General features: G+C 37.1%; 1 protein-coding gene across 1 annotated transcript; it reads right to left on the bottom strand.

Moving 5' to 3' along the window:
• Positions 1 to 8,556: 8,556 nt before the first annotated feature.
• On the bottom strand, positions 8,557 to 9,135 carry LOC140974952 (uncharacterized). The gene has a single exon (XM_073438443.1). It carries the CDS (start codon positions 9,133 to 9,135, stop codon positions 8,557 to 8,559), a length of 579 nt encoding a protein of 192 aa, XP_073294544.1.
• Between the last annotated feature and the right edge of the window lie 10,200 nt (positions 9,136 to 19,335).

The following is a 19,335-nucleotide window of genomic DNA, read 5'->3' as shown; positions in this document are numbered from 1 at the left end:
GGCACGTCGAACATACTTACTTGGCGTTGAGGGATTAGTTGGATTTCGCTTGGGGCCACTGCTGCTCATACTAACATGAGTTCAACCACTTATCTTTCATAGCTTAGACGTAGGTATTCGTGCTCGCCATCGAATTAAATAAATAGCTTATGACATTCTAGATCACTCGGGACTTGACCTCGTTTAATCATCGTATTAAACCATGACGTAAAACCCCAAAGCAATCAATATGATTTTACCCAAAACTGGAGTACACGGACCCCGTGCCCAGGTCCGGCTACGGGTTCGTGTAGGTTCTGTAAAAGTATACCAAAAAAGAAGTAAGGACACGGACCCCGTGCCTGGGTCCGTCTAATGGTCTGTGTAGGCTCTGTATGTTGACACTTCGAAGGAAACAAGGACACGGACCCCGTGTCAGGGTCTGGCTACGGGTCCGTGTACCCACTGTAAACGTAAACCAACGGTAATTCTTATACTAATGGCTTATTCCTCCTAACTTGATCATATCGACCGAGAACCGACACCTCGAGATCCGTCCTAGGATGCTATGGCACTGACTCGAGCCTATACAACGTCCCAAAGCAACTACACATCATAAACAACACAACCCAAGTCTATGGATACGACATTTGACAACAAACCATTTTTTTTTACGACTACTAACCAACTCCAGTGCCTAACGACACGAAACGAAACACCAATCACCATTTCAACATCATTATTAATATCCTAAATGCAGCAGCGATCACCTGTCGATCCCCATCGAAGCTTGCAACAATAAAACTCCAAGAACACATTTTTCAGAAAACGCAGTTTGAGCAGTCCCACAAAAACAACCATAACTCACTCATTTCTTATCTAAATGTTTCAAATTTTATATCAAATCGAAGGTATCAAAAATTTCTACGTTTCATATGTTGAAAGTATTTCCAGAAAACCGACTGAAAAATCGAAGAAATTAAAAATACAGCAAATTCGTGTTTTGAGATCCAAAAACAGTTTCAAAAGTGATCCAACCATATTTGCTCAAACTTCTACATAACATACACATGGTTATCATACAATAAACATCAAAATTATTAATATTAAGAGATCGATGCGAAAATGAGATAATATACATGCCTTTTGATATTTAAATTTACCTAACCGACGACTCTGAAGCGGGGAAAGATGCGAGGTTGATCCGGGACGAACGTGGCACGATTTTCTTGAAGAAAACTCAACGAAAAAGTTCTGGAAAACTGAAGGGGAGGGGCAGCTGCTCTTGCTAGAAGCACCCTAGGTTTACTTCTCTAAAAAATAATATGAAATGGAATGGAGTGTCGTGTGTGTAACTAACGTGTATAAGTGTGTGTAAATGTGGGTGTGTGCGTGAGTTTGTGAGATTAATTGGGGATAAAAATGTTTAATCACACAATTAGGGGTGCTAATAAAATACTAATTAAGTTGTTACTAAAAATGCTAGTTTAAAGGCTAATAAAAATGCTAACTCACTTTAAAAATTTAAAATATACAATTGATAAATCTTAAAAGTTTTGTTTTAAAAAAATCTTAAAATCACTAAATAATTAAATTAGGCTTTAAAATACCAAAAACTAAATAAATTATTTAAAATGCCTCATCCTTAACTTAAAATAAAATACCACGTTTTAAAATTGCCAAAATCGTCATCGGTCTCTTTTCCTCTATCCCGCATCGAATAATCGCCTGAAACATGAAACTCGAGAAACAATTTAACGTGCATCAAATAAACATAAATAATTTAAAATAATGCATTTGAATAAATCATGCATCGCTAAAAAAATCCATTTAAATTTGAATAAATAATTTAACAATTAAATAAATGCATGGAATTTATGTGTACTCATTTTGGGCTCTACACGGTGACTGGATCTGATACCATTCTGTCACACCTCGAGCCCGAGCCCGTGCCCGAGTCGCGCCTGCGTGACTGCACAATGGGTCCTATAGCAACTATTTCGTATCGTCCTCGTTTTACGAAAATTATTAACCCAAGTTGCTATAGAAGTCTATTGTAAGCCATTATAAACTCATTTTAAATCTTTAATTTTTAAGATGTGGGAGAAAAGTATCACATCCATTATCCAAATTTCATTATGATTTTGTCTTATTATTTTTTTTGTAATACTACCACAAGGTCATGGAAATATGCTATCGTCTCTACTTCGGTATTTCTAATGGTTTAAAAGGTCATCTAGGCTTTTGGTTTTCTTTGACCTTTCGAAAAATTTGGCACCTAACAGCCAAATCTTTCCTCATTTTATTCCACCATAATTTTTTTTAAATCTCGGCACATCTTGGTACTACCAAGGTTTCCAAAATTTATGACTTGTATGCTTCAGACATCACATATTGTTAAATAATTTTCAATTTCATAAACGTCATTTCATCCACGGAATTCCCTTTTCATCAGTCTATAATTCTTGAGCTTTCCCTTCTTTGATTTGTTCCTAAATTTTTTTCAAGGAGAGATCTTGGTCTTGATTCAATTTCACTAATTCTTACAGGCATGATTGCACTGACAGTGAGGCTAGGATTACTTTTCCTATGTCCTTTTGGCTTAGCGCATCACCTATCTTGTTATCTTTACCTGGATGGTAGTTTATTGTTTGAACATACTCTTTCATTAGTTTGATCCACCGTTTATGCCTCATGTTTAATTTATTTTTGTGAAAGGTATTTGAGGTTTTGGTGATCAGTAAATATCTCACATTTGGCACCAAAGAAGTTGATCCTTCGGATCTTTAGAACAAATACAATTGCAGCTAATTCAATATCATGTGTTGGGTAATTTTTCTCACATGGTTTTAATTACCTCGATACATAAGCAATTACTCGCCCCTCTTCAATGAAAAAACATCACAATCCTCCTTTGATGCATAATTGTAAATGATGAAATTCCTGCCTTCTTCCGGAAGTGATAATACTGGCGTAGAAATGAGTTTTTTTTTTCACGATCTAAAAATTCTTCTCACATTCTTCTGTATAATTGAATTTAGGGTTCTTCTAAGTGAGCTCGGTGAGCGGAAAAAAATCCTTCAACACATTTTCTATAACAGCCGACTAATCCCAGAAAAGCTTCGAATTTCTATTCTAGTTTTCGGTCAAGACCAGTACATGATTGCCTCTACCTTTTTGTGATCCACTTATATGCCCATTTCAGATATTATATGACCCAAGAATGTGAATCTTTTTAACCAAAATTCACACTTCTTGAATTTAGTGTATAGTTATTTTTCTTCGAGCATCTGTAGAGTAAGGTGAAAATGTTCCTTGCGGTCTTCCTCGCTTGTTGAATATGCAAGAATGTCATCAATAAATACTATGACAAACTTGTCGAAGAAATTCTTGAACACTCTGTTCATGAGGTCTATGAATTTGTTGGAACATTGGTCATATCAAAAGGCATTATCATGAACTCATAGTATTCGTACCTAGTTTTGAAAGTTGTTTTAGGAATATTCTCTGCTTTAACCTTCAGTTGTGGTAGCCTGACCTTAGATCGATTTTTGAAAAGATCTTAGCTCCTTTTAACTTATCAAAAAGGTCATTTATTCTTGAAAGATGATTTGTTCTTGGTTATGAACATATTGAGTTCTTTGTAGATCGATACACAATCTTGTACTTTCGCCCTTCTTTGTTACAAATAAGACCGAAGCTCTCCATGCAGAGATAATTGGTCTAATTTATTTATTGTTTAACAAATCATGGAGTTGCTCTTTTAGCTCTTTGAGTTCAGATGAAGCCATTCGGTAGGGTGTCTTATATATTAGTGAAGCACTAGCTATCGATTTAATTTCAAACTCTACTTTGTGTTCCAAAATAATTCTAGGTAACGCTTCTCAAAACTCTCGCACCACTGGAATATTTTATAGCTTGAGTTTGATTCCTTATTTTACTACTCTCATTATTGCTAGATAGATTTCCTTACCATATTTCAAGGTGTCACGCCTCGAGAATGAGGCGTCGGTGACATCCAGTATTGTTAATCAAATAACAATAAGCCTCGTAGCAATTAGCCAAATATCAATCTATTTCATAAAATTCCATTGTCTTCACATGAAAGAAAAGTACAGAGTTAAGGAAGCGGAGAGTACAAATATGTACGAAGAAAGACAAAGGAACACTAATGGGCTTGAACATCCAGAACTTGAATTCCTTCCTTCTCATTCTTTACCAGCCCCAGAACTGCTCCTGTTCTTTTTCTTTTACATGTTTTTCATTCTCATCTGGAGAGAGACATTAGGGGGTGAGCGTTTTGGGAAACACTCAGCAAGTGGGGCCGATCGCATACCAGAAAATATTTGATACATAATACTTTTAAAACATTCTTCTTTTTACATAACATAGTAAATCAGAGTTGAATGAGCAGAAGTCAAAATTTGAACGAATCAAAGCTTCCGAGTTGGATGAACAGAAATCAGACATAGAGCAAATCAGAACTTTGAATCAGAACATTTCAAAACAGAACTGATCAGATTATAATGATCATGGGCTATCCTTGATCTTGGGCTCCCTCTGGGGCCTTCTCCTGTAAATGGGCTCCCTCTGGGGCCTTTTCCCGCATCCGGGCTCCCTCTGAGGCCTTCTCCCATAGACAGGCTCCCTCTGGGGCCTTTTCCCTCACAGGTTTTCTCGATGCATCATTATCAGATTCAAACTTAAAACTTATCATTCGGAGCATGATCAATTCAGAAGGAAGGACACAAACGAAACGGAAGAGCACAAACGAACGAACAAACAGAATGAAACACTTGAAGAAACTTAGTGATTTTTGAAATCCATACTTATACATAATATACAGTAGACGATCAAATTTTAAAACATACATAACTTTAAAACATATAAACCAACTTACCCTTGGTTCGAAAGATAGGATTCGAACTTGCTTTCTAATCGGACGAAGTCTTGGCCGAAGCTTGGGCAGCACTTCCTCGATTTCTTGGAGAAGAGTTTGTGGTTATTTCAGCAGCACTTTGATGTATTTTGTTGTGGCTCAAAATCACGGCATGAAGTTTTCTTTTCTCCCTTGCCTTGGTCGAAATTTTGGAGGGAATTGAGAGGAATTTTGAGTGTGTTGTTTGCTATAAAACATGGGGTATTTATAGGTGAAAAAGTGACTCTTCCCCTACCATTACATCAGCCAAAATATGGCCTTCTAAATTCCCAAGGATGATGGTCCAAGTGGCTTCCAAATGGTCAAAGTTTATCCAAAATCAAAGGTCACTTTGGTGTACTCAATGGCAACTTCTTACACATTGATTATGTCCAACTTTTAGCTCCTTTTATGGCCATAATTTTGTCTCTTTCAGGACAAACATCAATGAGTTTCATTGAGCTGAGGGATTAAGTTCATGAGTTGGGGGTTTTCTCCCAAGGATGAATGAGCTTCCTTGAGCTGAGGGTTTCAGCTTGTGAGCTGAGGGTTTCTTCAATGAGCTTCCTTGAGCTGAAGGTTTCTTTAGTAAGCTTCCTTGAGCTGAGGATTTCTTTAGTGATCTACTTTCCGAGCATTTCGATGTGATTTGCTTCGAAAATTCGGGTCCTCACATGCCACCCTCCTTATTGGAAGTTGCGTCCTCGAAACTTGAGCTTGCTTATTCTTCGAAAAGGTAGGGATAAATGGTGCACATCTTTTCTTCTAACTCCCATGTTGATTCCCGTTCAGTATGGTTAGAACATTGTATTTTTACGTACGGGATGGTCCGGTGTCGTAACACTTGTTCCTTGGTGTCCACTATACGGATAGTGACTTCTTTGTATCTCAGTTCTTCATTCAGGTTGTCGTCATGTAGTAGAGGTGCGACCTCAAGAATATGACTCTAGTCGGGAATGTATCTTCTCAGCTGCGAAACGTGGAAAACATTGTGGAGTCTTGACATGTCCCGCGGCAAGGCTAGTCGGTAAGCTAAGGTTCGAACTCTTTCAAGAATCTCGAAGGGTCCGATGTATCTTGGGTTCAATTTTCTCGATTCGCTGAAGCGGACCACTCCTTTCATAGGTGAAACCTTGACATAAGCCTTTTCTCCGACTTCAAACTCCAACGGTTTTCTCTTCAAGTCAGCCTAGCTCTTTTGTCGATCCTGTGCCGCTTTGAGTTTCTCTCTGATAATGGCTACCTTTTCAACAGTGAACTATACCAATTCCAGTCCGGTGATGGCTTTCTCCCCGATTTCATCCCAATACAGCGGGGATCTACATTTTCGATCGTAGAGCGCTTCATAAGGGGCCATTTCTATGCTACTGTGGCAGCTGTTATTGTAAGTGAACTCCATTAGGGGTAGATGCTCACTCCAATTTTCTTTGAAATCTAGAGCACACGCTCTTAACATATCCTCTAAGGTTTGGATCATCCTTTCATTTGGCCGTCTGTTTGAGGGTGATAGGCCAGGTTGAGGGTGACTTTTGTCCCCATGGCTTCTTGGAAACTTTTCCAGAATCTGGACCCAATTATTGGATCCCTGTCGGATAGTATACTTGCTGGAACTCCATGTAATCTTTCTATGTTGTCCATGTACAGGGTGGCTAGTTTATCAAGGTTGTATTTCATTTGCACAGGTAAAAAAGTGTGCCAATTTGGTTAGTCGGTCGATGACAACTCAGATCCCATCAGGTTGTTGTTTTAACTTTGGTAATCTTACTACAAAGTCCATGGAAATGTGTTCCCACTTCCATGTTGGGATCTCTAGCGGTTGTAGGAGTCCTCCAGGTCATTGATGTTCAGCTTTGACCTGTTGACAGATTTGGCATTTAGCGACAAAATTAGCTACATCCTTCTTCATTCAATTCCACCAGTAATTATTTTTCAAGTCCCGTTACATTTTGGTACTTCCAGGATGAATTGAGAATTTTGATTTGTGTGCCTCAGACATCACTTCTCGTCGAATCTCATTGAGGTTCGGTACCCAAAAACGTCCTTTCATCCATAGGACATCTTTCTCTTAGCTTGAAATTCTTGGGCTTTTTCTTCTTGAATTTTCTTCTTAATTTTTGTTGTGGAAGGATCGTGATTTTGTTTGAGCTTTATGGTTTCTTGAAGGCATGGTTGAGCTGAAAGAGCCGATAAATTTACTCTTCCTATATCTCTTTGGCTCAAGACATCTTCTACCTTGTTGGCTTTACCTGGATGATAGTTGATTGTTAAGTCGTAATCCTTCAAGAGTTCAATCCACCTTCTTCGCCTCATGTTTAATTCTTTTTGGGTGAATATGCATTTGAGGCTCTGGTGATCAGTGAATATTTCGCATTTGACTCCGTGAAGGTAATGACTCCAGATCTTTAGCGCAAATACAATTGCAACTAACTTGAGATCATGGGTTGGGTAATTTTGCTCATAAGGTTTTAACTGCCTTGATACGTAGGCAATTATCTGACCTTCCTGCATAAGCACACATCCTAATCCTCCCTTCGATGCATCACTATATATTGTGAAGTTCTTGCCATCTTCAAGAAGTACTAGCACTGGTGTAGATGCAAGTTTTCTTTTAAGAATCTAAAAACTCTTCTCGCTTTCTTCGTTCCAAATGAATATAGAGTTCTTCTGTGTGAGTATGGTGAGGGGTATGGCCATTGAAGAAAATCCTTCAACGAGTTTCCTATAATATCAAGCTAAACCCAGAAAGCTTCGAATCTCAGTTACTAATTTTGGTCGAAGCCAGTCCACAATTGCCTCTACTTTTTTGGGGTCTACTGAAACACCTATCTCAGAGATTATGCGACCCAAAAAGGCGACGCTTGTTAGTCAAAATTCACATTTCTTAAATTTGGCATGTAGTTCTTTTACCCTGAGTGTCTGTAGAGTGAGACGAAGATGTTTATCATGATCCTCCTTACTTGGTGAGTATACTAGGATTTCGTCTATGAATACAACCATGAACCTACCGAGGTATGGCTTGAAGACTCTATTCATGAAGTCCATGAATGATGCTGGAGCATTGGTCAGTCCAAAGGGCATTACTGTAAACTCGTAATGGTGGTATCTTGTCCTGAAGGCTGGTTTAGGAATATCTTCCGCTTTGACCATCAATTGATGGTATCCTGATCTCAAATCGAGTTTTGAAAAGACCTTGGCTCCTTTCAATTGGTCGAAAAGATCATCTATTCTCGGGAGTGGATATTTAATCTTAATCGAAATCTTGTTCAACTCTCTATAGTCTATACATAACCTCATACTCCCGTCTTTTTTTTCACATACTGTACAGAGGCTCCCCACGAAGATGCACTGGGTCGGATATGCTATTTATCCATTAACTCTTGAAGTTGATCCTTGAGTTCCTTTAACTCTGCTGGGACCATTTTGTATGGTGCTTTTGAGATCGGTGTAGCCACGGAAATCAAGTTGATCTCAAACTCCACTTCACGGTTGGGAATTGTGCCAGGCAATTCTTCAGGGAAGACGTCCGAAAATTCCTGAAAAAGTTGAATATCCTCTATCTTCAGAGTAACTTCATCCTTTACCTCGCTGATCATTGCTTGTAAAATTTCTTCATCACTTTTCATGGCTTTCCAAGTTTGTGATGCCGATAGAAGAGATTTTTACTCCTTAGATCTACCATGGTATATGATTTCCTCATGGTTTGAAGTCTGCAGTTTGACACTCTTCTTCTGGAAATCCACCAAGGCATGATTCTTAGCCAACCAATCCATTCCTAGGATTGCGTCGAACTCGGCCATATTTAGTTGGATCAGTTTTGCCTTGAAGATTTGATTACTGATACAAATTTTGCAATTTCTACATACTTTATGGGTTTCAATCGTTTTACTAACAGGCGTTACAACACTTAATGGTTCACTAAGAGTTTCTCCTTCTAGTTTCATTTTCTTAGCAAACCTTTTGGATACAAACGAATGGGTAGCACCACAATCAAACAACACATAAGCAGGCATTTTATTGATTAGAAGGGTACCTGCTACCATATCATTTGTGTTATCAGCTTCTTCTTGCGTTATCGCGAAGACTCGAGCATTGGGTTTGACCTCCTTCAGCTTTTGGTTTTCTGAGTTTGTTTTTACTCCTTTGTCCTTGTTCTCAGAACAGTCAGCATTCTGGTGACCTAACTTTTCACACGTGAAACAGGCACCAGTTTGCTTGTAACATTCCCTCAAGTGTCGCATGTTGCAGTTAGGGCAAGGTCGGATTTCTCTGTTGTTAGGGTTGGTGAAAGCTCCTCTTGATGGTCCACTTGCATGGTTGGATCTTTTAAAGTTCTGTCCTCCCTGGGACGACTAACTAGAAAAGGGTCGTTTGTGCTTACCCTCTTCTTCTCTGCGCTTGATGTCAGTCTCAGCGCTCATGACAGTTCCCATTAAGTCAGCAAAATTTGTGGGTTTGAATACAGCTAAGGCTGACTGTATTTGACTGTTTAGCCCTTTCTTGAAACGATGCATTTTTAGGGTTTCATCTGCCATTATGGTTGGAACGTACGTTCCGAGATCATTGAATTTTGAGGTGTACTCAATCACCGTCATGTCTGAAGTTTTCACAAAGCTTTCAAATTCACTCAGCTTTTGTAAACGGAATTTCGCCGGATAATACTACTTCAAAAATTCCCTTCTGAATATTTGCTACGTAATTGGTCCATTTTCATCTATGGCTGGTAAGATGGTCTCCCACCATTTGCGGCTCTATCTTCAAGAAATGGTATCACCACTTCTACCTTGAGTTCTTCGGGCACTTCCAGCAGATGAAGTTGGCTTTCTACATTTTTGAGCCAGTTGTGACCAAATTCTATGTCGGGGTTCCCGTCATAGGTGGGGACTCGGTTTCTTCGGAGGGATTCATAGTGACTTAATACCACATGGTTGGGGTTTTCGTGGTGGTTGGATAGCATTGTTGGCGTTTGGGTTCAGAATCCCTTTTCGCGTCGCGGCCACAATGGTGGCAATTGCCATCAAGTCTTCTTGACAAAGGTTAACTCTAGGCGGCGGAAGTAGGTCTTTTTCTTCATCCTGATTGGCTCTTCGTGGGTTACAATTGTTTCTTGGTGGTCTTCCTGTCATTTCCTATAGAAGTCGAATGAAAAAGGTTTAGAATCAAGGAGATGAAAAAAAATCAAAAGTACAACATCGGACAAGTAAAATAATTGGTTCGAACAAAATTTTTCGTTGGATTTTTCCCAAGTGGAAAGAAGTGTTAGTTTCGCATTGATTGAAAGCAGTGACAAGATTGAGTTTCGAGATTCTATGCGGAAGAATAAGCCATCCAACTATGGCGACAGCTGGAATTTGAGGATTTAAAAAACGAAGATGTGTATGATGTATCAGAATGACTTGGATAGAAAGACATGGGATTTTGTCAAAATTTGACTTCGCCAAATTTTGTCTATCAAACTCCCAGCCGGATTATGAACCTGACGGCTCTGATATCACTTAAATGTCAAGCCCCGAGACCGAGAAGTCGGTGACATCTGGCATTGTTAATCAAACAACAGTAAGCCTCGTAGAAATTAACCAAATACCAGTCTATTTCATAAAATTTCATTGTCTTTACATGAAAGAAAAGTACAGAGTTGCGGAAGCGGAAAGTACAAACATTTACGAAGAAAGACAAAGGAACACTAATGGGCTTGAACATCCAGAACTTGAATTCCTTCCTTTTCATTGTTTACCAGCCCCAAAACTGCTCCTGCTCTTTTTCTTCTACATGTTCTTCATTCTCATCTGGAGAGGGACGTAAGGGGGATGAGCGTTTTGGGAAACACTCAGCAAGTGGAGCCGACCGCATACCAGAAAACTTTTGATACATAATACTTTTAAAACATTCTTTTTTTTACATAGCATAGTAAATCAAAATTGAATGAACAGAAGTCAAACATTGAACGAATCAAAGCTTCAGAGTTGGATGAACAGAAATCAGACACAGAGCAAATCAGAACTTCAAATCAGAACATTTCATAACAAAACTTATCAGATTATAATGATCATAAGCTATCCTTGATCTTGGGCTCCCTTTGGGGCCTTCTCCTGTAAATGGGCTCTCTTTGGGGCCTTTTCTCGCATCCGAGCTTCCTCTGGGGCCTTCTCCCATAGACAAGCTTCCTCTAGGACCTTTTCCCTCACAGGTTTTTCTGATGCATCATTATCAGATTCAAATTTATAACTTATCATTCGGAACTGGATCAATTCGGATAGAAGGACACGAACGGAATGGAAGAGCACAAACGAACGAACAAACAGAATGAAACACTTGAAGCAACTTAGTGATTTTATAAATTCATACTTATACATAATATACATTAGATGATCGAATTTTAAAACATACATAACTTTAAAACATATAAACCCACTTACCCTTGGTTCGAAAGATAGGATTCGAACTTGCTTGCTAATCGGACGAAGTCTTGGCCGAAGCTTGGGCAGCACTTCCTCGATTTCTTGGAGAAGAGTTTGTGGTTATTTCAGCAGCACTTTGACGTATTTTGTTGTACCTCAAAATGACCGCACAAAGCTTTCTTTTCTCCCTTGCCTTGGCCGAAAGTTTGGAGGGAATTGAGAGGAATTTTGAGTGTGTTGTTTTCTACAACACATGTGGTATTTATAGGTGAAAAAGTGACTCTTCCCCTACCATTACATCAGCCGAAATATGGCCTTCCAAATGCCCAAGGATGATGGTCCAAGTGGCTTCCAAATGGTCAAAGTTTATCCAAAATCAAAGGTCACTTTGGTGTACTCAATGGTCACTTCTTACTCATTGATTATGTCCAACTTTTAGCTCTTTTTATGGCTATATTTTTGTCTCTTTTAGGAAAAATATCAATGAGCTTCCTTGAGCTGAGGGATTAAGTTCATAAGCTAGGGGTTTTCTCCCAAGGATGAATGAGCTTCCTTGAGCTGAGGGTTTTAGCTTGTGAGCTGAATGTTTTAGCTTAGGAGCTAAGGGTTTCTTCAATGTGCTTCCTTGAGCTGAGGGTTTCTTTAATAAGCTTCCTTGAGCTGAGGATTTCTTTAGTGAGCTACTTCTCGGGCTTTTTGAGGTGATTTGCTTCGAAAATCCGAGTCCTCACACAAGGCTTCTAAGTCTGAGAAGCAGAAAATAAGGATTTTTGTTCCTTGGCTTGCCATGAAATACGATTTATTCTTGGTTCATGGTTCTTGTCTAGCCAACCAATTTCCAAAATGACGTTGAAATTCACCACAGTATGCTGAATAAAATCGACACCGAATATATGCATATTCATACTTATTTTATTCTTTTTTATAATTATCACGATCACTATCTCAAAACTTAAAAACAATATAGAATCTTGGAACATAACTCCTTATTAGCCTATTGGTTTAAGTCCCGAGAATTATAACCTAGTTGTTAATAAAATTTCTTTCAACCTTGTACGAAAAAATTAATTCCTCAAATAGTTCTTCTTTTACTAAATCTTTATTAATCAAGACTATGAGCCTAGCAAGCTCTAAAAGAAACGAGCTTCATTGGATGCCTTTCTCCTCTAATCGTACCTTTTTTTGTACTATAAGAAGAGTGATAACTTATTATGTATGCTACACTTTCCTCGATGCCCACCAGTATCTGATATATTACTTTATTTACATAAGGTAATGAAATTTTTTTTCCAAAATAATATAAATTTCTTATTGTTTCTTACATTCATACGATATTCCAAAATCTACATATTTAAATTTAGCACTTAACATCCCAAATTTAGTGTTCATACCGTTAATTATTGACACAAAAAATCAACTTCTATATCTGAATATCAAAACTTATATAATTTTTATCTCAGATTTTCATAAAGAATTTATTATCCTCGAGTCAAATATTTCATCTTAAGTCGGAAGCTTATTTTAGATAGGTACATTCTCAAAAATTTAAGTCAACTTATATCTGATAATTATATTCTCAAAAATATAATTCAACTTGTCTCTGATATGCACATTCCCAAAAATATAATTCAACTTATCTCTGATATGCACATTCTCAAAAATATAAGTTAATACAATTTTTTTTTTTAAAGATGGTTACACTTCTTTCTTTTCATAGTATATTTTTATTATAAGCATAATATTAGTCTAACCTAGTCTATCATCTCTCCATCATCATTGTCTTCTTCCACTTCATCCATTGGTGCTTCTTCTTCTTCTTCTTCTTCTTCTTCTTCTTCTTCCATGATTTCCACGATAAGGTGCAGATAGTTATTTTTTTCTTGTAGTCTATCCAAAGTATAGCATGAAGCTTGACGATGTAACGTTCTTGCTTGGTAGAAAGGACTTCGTGCTGATGACGAGAGCGATTAGCAAGGTCCTTCTCAGTTTCAATCTTTTCTATCAACTCTCTCTTAAGGGAAACTAGTCGTACCACGTGAGATAAGTTACGTGGGATTAAGGTGAGTTGGCTCTCTGCTTGATCAAGGTGATGGGTGAGACGTTGTATATCAGTTTGAAACAGGTCCTTAATTTCAATGAGTTTTTGTTTCTCTTGTTTCTCTCTAGCGAGTTGAACCTTTAGGGTTGCAATCTCTCGGGTTTGATTGTTAATGGTAAGCTGACACATGCAAAGGACATCTTGAGCACAAGTTCGTGGGGCGGTCATCTCCTAAACCAATCGAATGCAAAGGGATTAGAATCAAAGTTACATTATCAGACAAGCAAGGTATTTGGATCGAACAAAATTTTTCGTGGGATTTTCTAAAATGGGAAAGTTCAACAATTTTGGCATAGATTGAAATATGGAATCGTGGATGGAATCGAGTGTTGAGATTTTTATGCAATGATATAAGTCATTCGAATATACCCACAAATGGAAATAGCTCGAAATTTGAAATTTAAATTAAGGAAAATAAGTTTGATGTGTCGAAACGATTTGGATAAGGAGACGCTGGGATTTTGCCACAAGTTGTGTCAAATTTTTTCTATCAAAATCCCAATCATATTATGAACTTGAAGACTCTGATACCATTTAAATGACACGCTCCGATTTTGAGACGTAGATGACATCCAGCATTGTTTAACAATTTCATTGAAAACAATAAGCCTCGTAGCAAATAGCCAAAAAACCAGTCTAATTCATAAAAACACATTGTCTTTATATATGTGAAATAAGAAAAATATGTAAGCTGTTCATACAAAGAAAAGTATGAAATGCAGAAGCAAATAATATATAATCATGAAATCAGGGACTTGTTTTTCATAACTCTGGATTTCTTCACCAACCTCGAAATTGATATTGTTTCGTCTCTTCCACATGTTCTTCATTATTATCTAAGGAGGGACGTAAGGGGGTAAGCGTTTTTGGAAACACTCAGCAAATGGAGCCGATCGAATTCCAGAATAACAAGTTATACATATACATATATTTAAAGTGATCATTTTTCAAAGGAGAAGACGAAAATGAAACAGACAGAATTCAGAACTTATATCATATCAGACGATCATATCATTTCAAATAGAACATAATTTTAACAGAAAAAAATCTTATAAAATCTGAATTACTTACTGAATACATATATTATAATAAATATCAAGGGCTATTCTTGATCTTGGGCTCCTTCTGGGGCCTTCTCCTGCCCGCATTCAAGCTCTTTATGGGGCTTTTTCTCATGGATAAGCTCCCTCTGGGGCCTTTTCTCTCACAGAATTTCCCGATGCGTCATAATTCGAATCATATAAAACAAACTTATCCCATTTGGATGAAACAGACGGATCAATCAAAACGAAATGGACGGAATGAATCGGATCGGAATAGAACTTAGCAAAAGATGCAAATGGGAACCAAACTATTTATAGCAAAACATACAATATATGATCAAATTTTAACACATATATAAGCCTTTAAAACATATGTCCCCAGCTACTGTAATTCAAAGGTGCAGTTTCGAACTTGATTGATATTTGAACGTAATCTTGGCCGAACTTGGGCAGAGATTGAACGTGGATTGGACAGCATTATGAGCAAGACTTGGAAGTGAGACACGGCAAAATAATGCCTTAAAATGTTGGCTCAAATGAGGCTTGATTTCGAATTTATTGTCTCTTAACTCCTTAGGGAACTTCTTGGTTTGACTATAATTGATTATTTGGATAGATCAACACATTAAGATAATATTTACTTGCTGTCCAAAATTCAAGGGCGCAACAGCAACTTTCTCGCACGAAAGGGTCGATTTTTTGGTGATTTGTGGACACTTTTTTTGTAGTATGAATTGTCTAGGCCATGGGTGGTTAATTTGATCAACCACTTCAAATGTCACTTTGATTTACTAAATGGTCATCTTTTACACCATAAAGATTTCCAACTCCTAATCCATTGACTGCATTTTATTGTAATTTTATGACAATATGGATGAGCTTCTTTGAGCTAGAAATTAGGATCCATTAGCTGGGGGTTTGCTTCACCTAGTGGCTACACTTCGGTCCTTGCGGTTTTGCGATATCTCGAGCTCCATTATGTTGGATTTTCACATCTTGAACTGAAATTTTAAGTCCAATTGTTGAGCTTTTAGTTTGACAAACTCGAGCTAAAAGTCCCAAATTTATTTCTTGTGTGATTTGTTTCGAAAATCTGAGTCCTCACAATGTATAATTATATATTTATATAGCACTAAGGATGATTTTAGTGTTTGGTATTAAGGAGGAGATATATATAGCCACTTATCAGCAACTTGTTATTATTACCCATTAAACTTTTAATACTGTAGGAATAATAGGAAAGTTTGGGTTCCTATTACAAGTGATACATTAAAGTGGTTTTAGACCCATCCTATTGAAGTATTTTTAATCATATCCATCGAAAGTGCTTTAGTGAATCGGGCCTAGGCCAATATGTCTAGATTTTCCATTATATATTTTACTAAATTCTTTAGACATATTGGACTAGTTGTCACAATGCAGTAAAATAGCTGGCATAGGTTTTTGCCATAACTCTATATCCAACAATAAATTTTTGAGCCATTAGGCTTCTTTACCGCATATGCTAATGCTATAAATTCTGATTTCATTGTTGAATGAGTTATACAAATTTGTTTTCTTAGAAGTCCGTGAGATGGCTTCTCGATCTAAAGTAAATATGCATCCAGAAGTTGTTTTATTATCACTTACACTGATTATCCAACTTGCATTAGTGTAACCTTCAAGAACTACCGGAAAATTATTATAGAAAAAACCAAAATATTTATTCCTTTTGAGATAACCCAACACCCTAGCAATAGATTTTCAATGTTCTAAACTAGGATTACATGTATATCTGGAAAGCTTGCAAACTGTGAAAGTATGTTAGATCTACAGCAATGCATTGCATACATCAAAATACAAATTGCATTTGTATACTCAATCTGACTCAGATATTCCCGAATATTCAAATAGTTTGCAAGAAACATCAAAGGTGTGTTAGCTGTTAGAGTAGATACCCCGTAAGTAAACTGTTGGCTGGGGAAGCGTGCTGGATGATTGGCTTTAATTGTTTGGGCCTAGGGTACAATTTTCTGATTTTTCAAATTTTTGGGCAAAATTGATATTTTTGAAAATTACTTCAATTTTCCTGTTGGAAAATTAAATTTTAGAAAATTAATAATTTCTTGTAAAATAAATAATTAGAATATGATTTTAATTATTGATAGTAAAAATGAGTTTTTACATGAAATCAATTATTTTTGATTTAATTGGAAATTAAATAAAGGTGTTTATTTAATTTATTAAATTCTTTAATAATTGTGCTGGTTAGTAATAAAATTTTTAGATATTTGGTTTATCAATTAATTAAAATTGTTTAATTAAATTAATGTTAATATTTGATATTAATTGCATGAAGGACGATCGAAAGCCTTGACCAATGTGTTTGGTGTATGTTAGGATATTTTATTGTTTTATTCGTTTTGTTAATATTTGATAATTTTAAAGTGGGCCTGGTTTATGTCCCGTTCCCACCCCCATGAGATGTATCCTTTATGTGCCATGGCTATTTAAATGTAATCATTAGAAATAGTGGGAGATCAAGACTGGAAGATGGTGGACCCGATGCACAAGATAAAGACATGTAAAATATTGGAAGCTTTTTGTAATAGTTGCATCTGCATCTCTGCATTCACCTAGGTTTTGGACCTGGATCCATGTTTGGCTCACATAGATCTAATAGTGTTGGCGATCGATCATCCTTATTTATTTATTGTTGAATTTTATATTATGATATATGCGATATATAGTAATATGCATGTATGTATATTATTAAATAATATAGTTGCATGAATCCGGAAAACATACAAACTCGTGGCACGCGTTTTTAAAATTAAAAATGATGAGACAATTTTAAAATTAAAATCCCTCATTTTGAATATGATTCAAAATTTATATCAAACCGTAAAAGTAAAAATTAAAAGAGTTTAATTTTTCATTGCCTTCCATCAATCATAGTTGCATGTTGATCGCTACCCGCGGACAGTGTCTGGCTCATATTATTGGGGAGGCCTGGACGCCGGAAAGTTGTGACTTCCACCGGACATATGATGTAAATTGAGTGGAACTTCCATGACTTCGGCTCATATTATTGGGAGAACTCATGGCGCCCGTCCACTACAATTCAATATTGATGGGTCAGTTTGACACGCGAAAATAAACGGCGTCATATTATTGGGTCCTTATTAAACGTGAGGCAAAACACACGGAGGTTGAATAGAGATGCAATTGGATTCTATCTTTTAGAAATTAAAATTGGCTGATATTATTCGGGATTATAATTGGCTAATTGGACTCTACGTGCCCACTAAGGAAATATGATTGCCCTTTTTCATCAGAGGGTGATGGAAATGTCAAAATAGTGGGAGGGAATTTATAAAATAAAAATCCATATTTTATATCTTAAAATTATTTTAAAATAGTCAGTAACAGTTATCTGTTTTTCTTTTCGGTATATTTGCAATGTCGTCACGCAATCCACTTTCAATCATTCTCGAACAAAACAAATTGACTGGCCCTAACTATCATGACTGGTTTCGAAATTTAAAGATTGTTCTGAACTCAGAAAAGATTGCGTATGTGCTTGATAAGAAGCCACCGAAGGAAGCACCTTCGAAAGTCAGTCCGACTGAATTGGCTAAGCTTGAAAAATGGTGGGACCATGATATTTAAGCTAAGAGCTACATGTAGGCTTCTATGTCGAATGAACTGCAGAGGAGGTTCGAGGAGGCTGCGAATGCTGCTGACATTCACCTGCAACTGAAAGAATTGTTTGCTGTACAAACTCGTTCAGAAATACATGCTGTTGTTAAAGAACTCATGACTACACGCTTGCGAGAGGGGGCTTCGGTCCATGAGCATGGTGTTAAGATGATTGGGCTCATCGAGAAGTTGGTAAGACTCGACTTGGTTATCCCCTAGTGAGCTCTCGACTGATATTCTCTTGTTGTCTTTACCTGCCTCGTTCGATGGATTTGTGATTAATTTTAATATGAATAAGCTTGAGGCCACCCTTGAAGAGTTGGTCAATATGATTACTAGTTATGAGGCCACAATCAAAAAGGATAAACCTGTTTTTCTAGTGGGTTCTTCGTCCGGCACGAAAAAGGGGGCCTCATATAAAGGCAAGAAGCGTTCTGCCCCTCCAAAGAAGAACAAGCCCAACAAGAAGCTATAAAAGAAACCTACCCCGAGACCCACAAAGCCTGACAAGTCAGAACAAATCTGTTTCCACTGCAACAAGCCTGGACACTGGAGGCGTAATTGCTCGGAGTATCTTGCCCAGAAGCGTTCTGGCCATGGTATGTTTTATATTGAAGTTATGTTTCTATTAATTCCTCTTCTTGGGTATTGGATACCGGATGTGGTTTTCATCTATGCAATGATTTGCAAGTGATAGAAAGAAGCAAGAGGCTTAGAGATGGTGAGACCTTTCTAAGATTAGGAAATGGAGCAAGGGTTGCTGCTACTGCCATTGGAGACATTACTTTAATTTTGGACAATAATTTTAAGTTGTTTTTGAGAGATGTTTTTATTTGTTCCTGAATTAGTTAATAACATTATTTCTATTTCTATGCTTGATAGGGATGGTTATTTTTGTGTTTTTGCTAAAGGTGTTTGAAATTTATACAAGAATGAATGTTTGATTGAAACTGGAGAATTAACAAATGATCTCTATAACTTAAAATTAAAGGAGATTCCATTAAACAATGTCCAAGCGCATACGAAAACAACAACAAACAAAAGGAAAATAGAAAATCCAAACCTGCACAAATATGGCATTCTAGACTAGGTCATATTTCTCAAAGAAGGATTCACAAACTAGTGGGAGAAGACATGTTTGACTTGTCAGACACAAATTCTCTACCTACTTGTGAGTCCCATCTAAAAGGAAAGATGACAACCTCCTTTCAATGGAAGTGT

Source organism: Primulina huaijiensis, chromosome 4, assembly GCF_012295235.1.
Source record: "Primulina huaijiensis isolate GDHJ02 chromosome 4, ASM1229523v2, whole genome shotgun sequence".
Classification (NCBI taxonomy): Eukaryota; Viridiplantae; Streptophyta; class Magnoliopsida; order Lamiales; family Gesneriaceae; genus Primulina; species Primulina huaijiensis.
Note: the sequence above shows the minus strand (reverse complement) of the source record. Positions and strands in the feature narration are given on the sequence as shown.

What these genes read in the sequence shown, in the direction of transcription:
- LOC140974952 (XM_073438443.1), bottom strand. Translation starts at nt 9,135, where the DNA reads ATGCGACACTTGAGGGAATGTTACAAGCAAACTGGTGCCTGTTTCACG.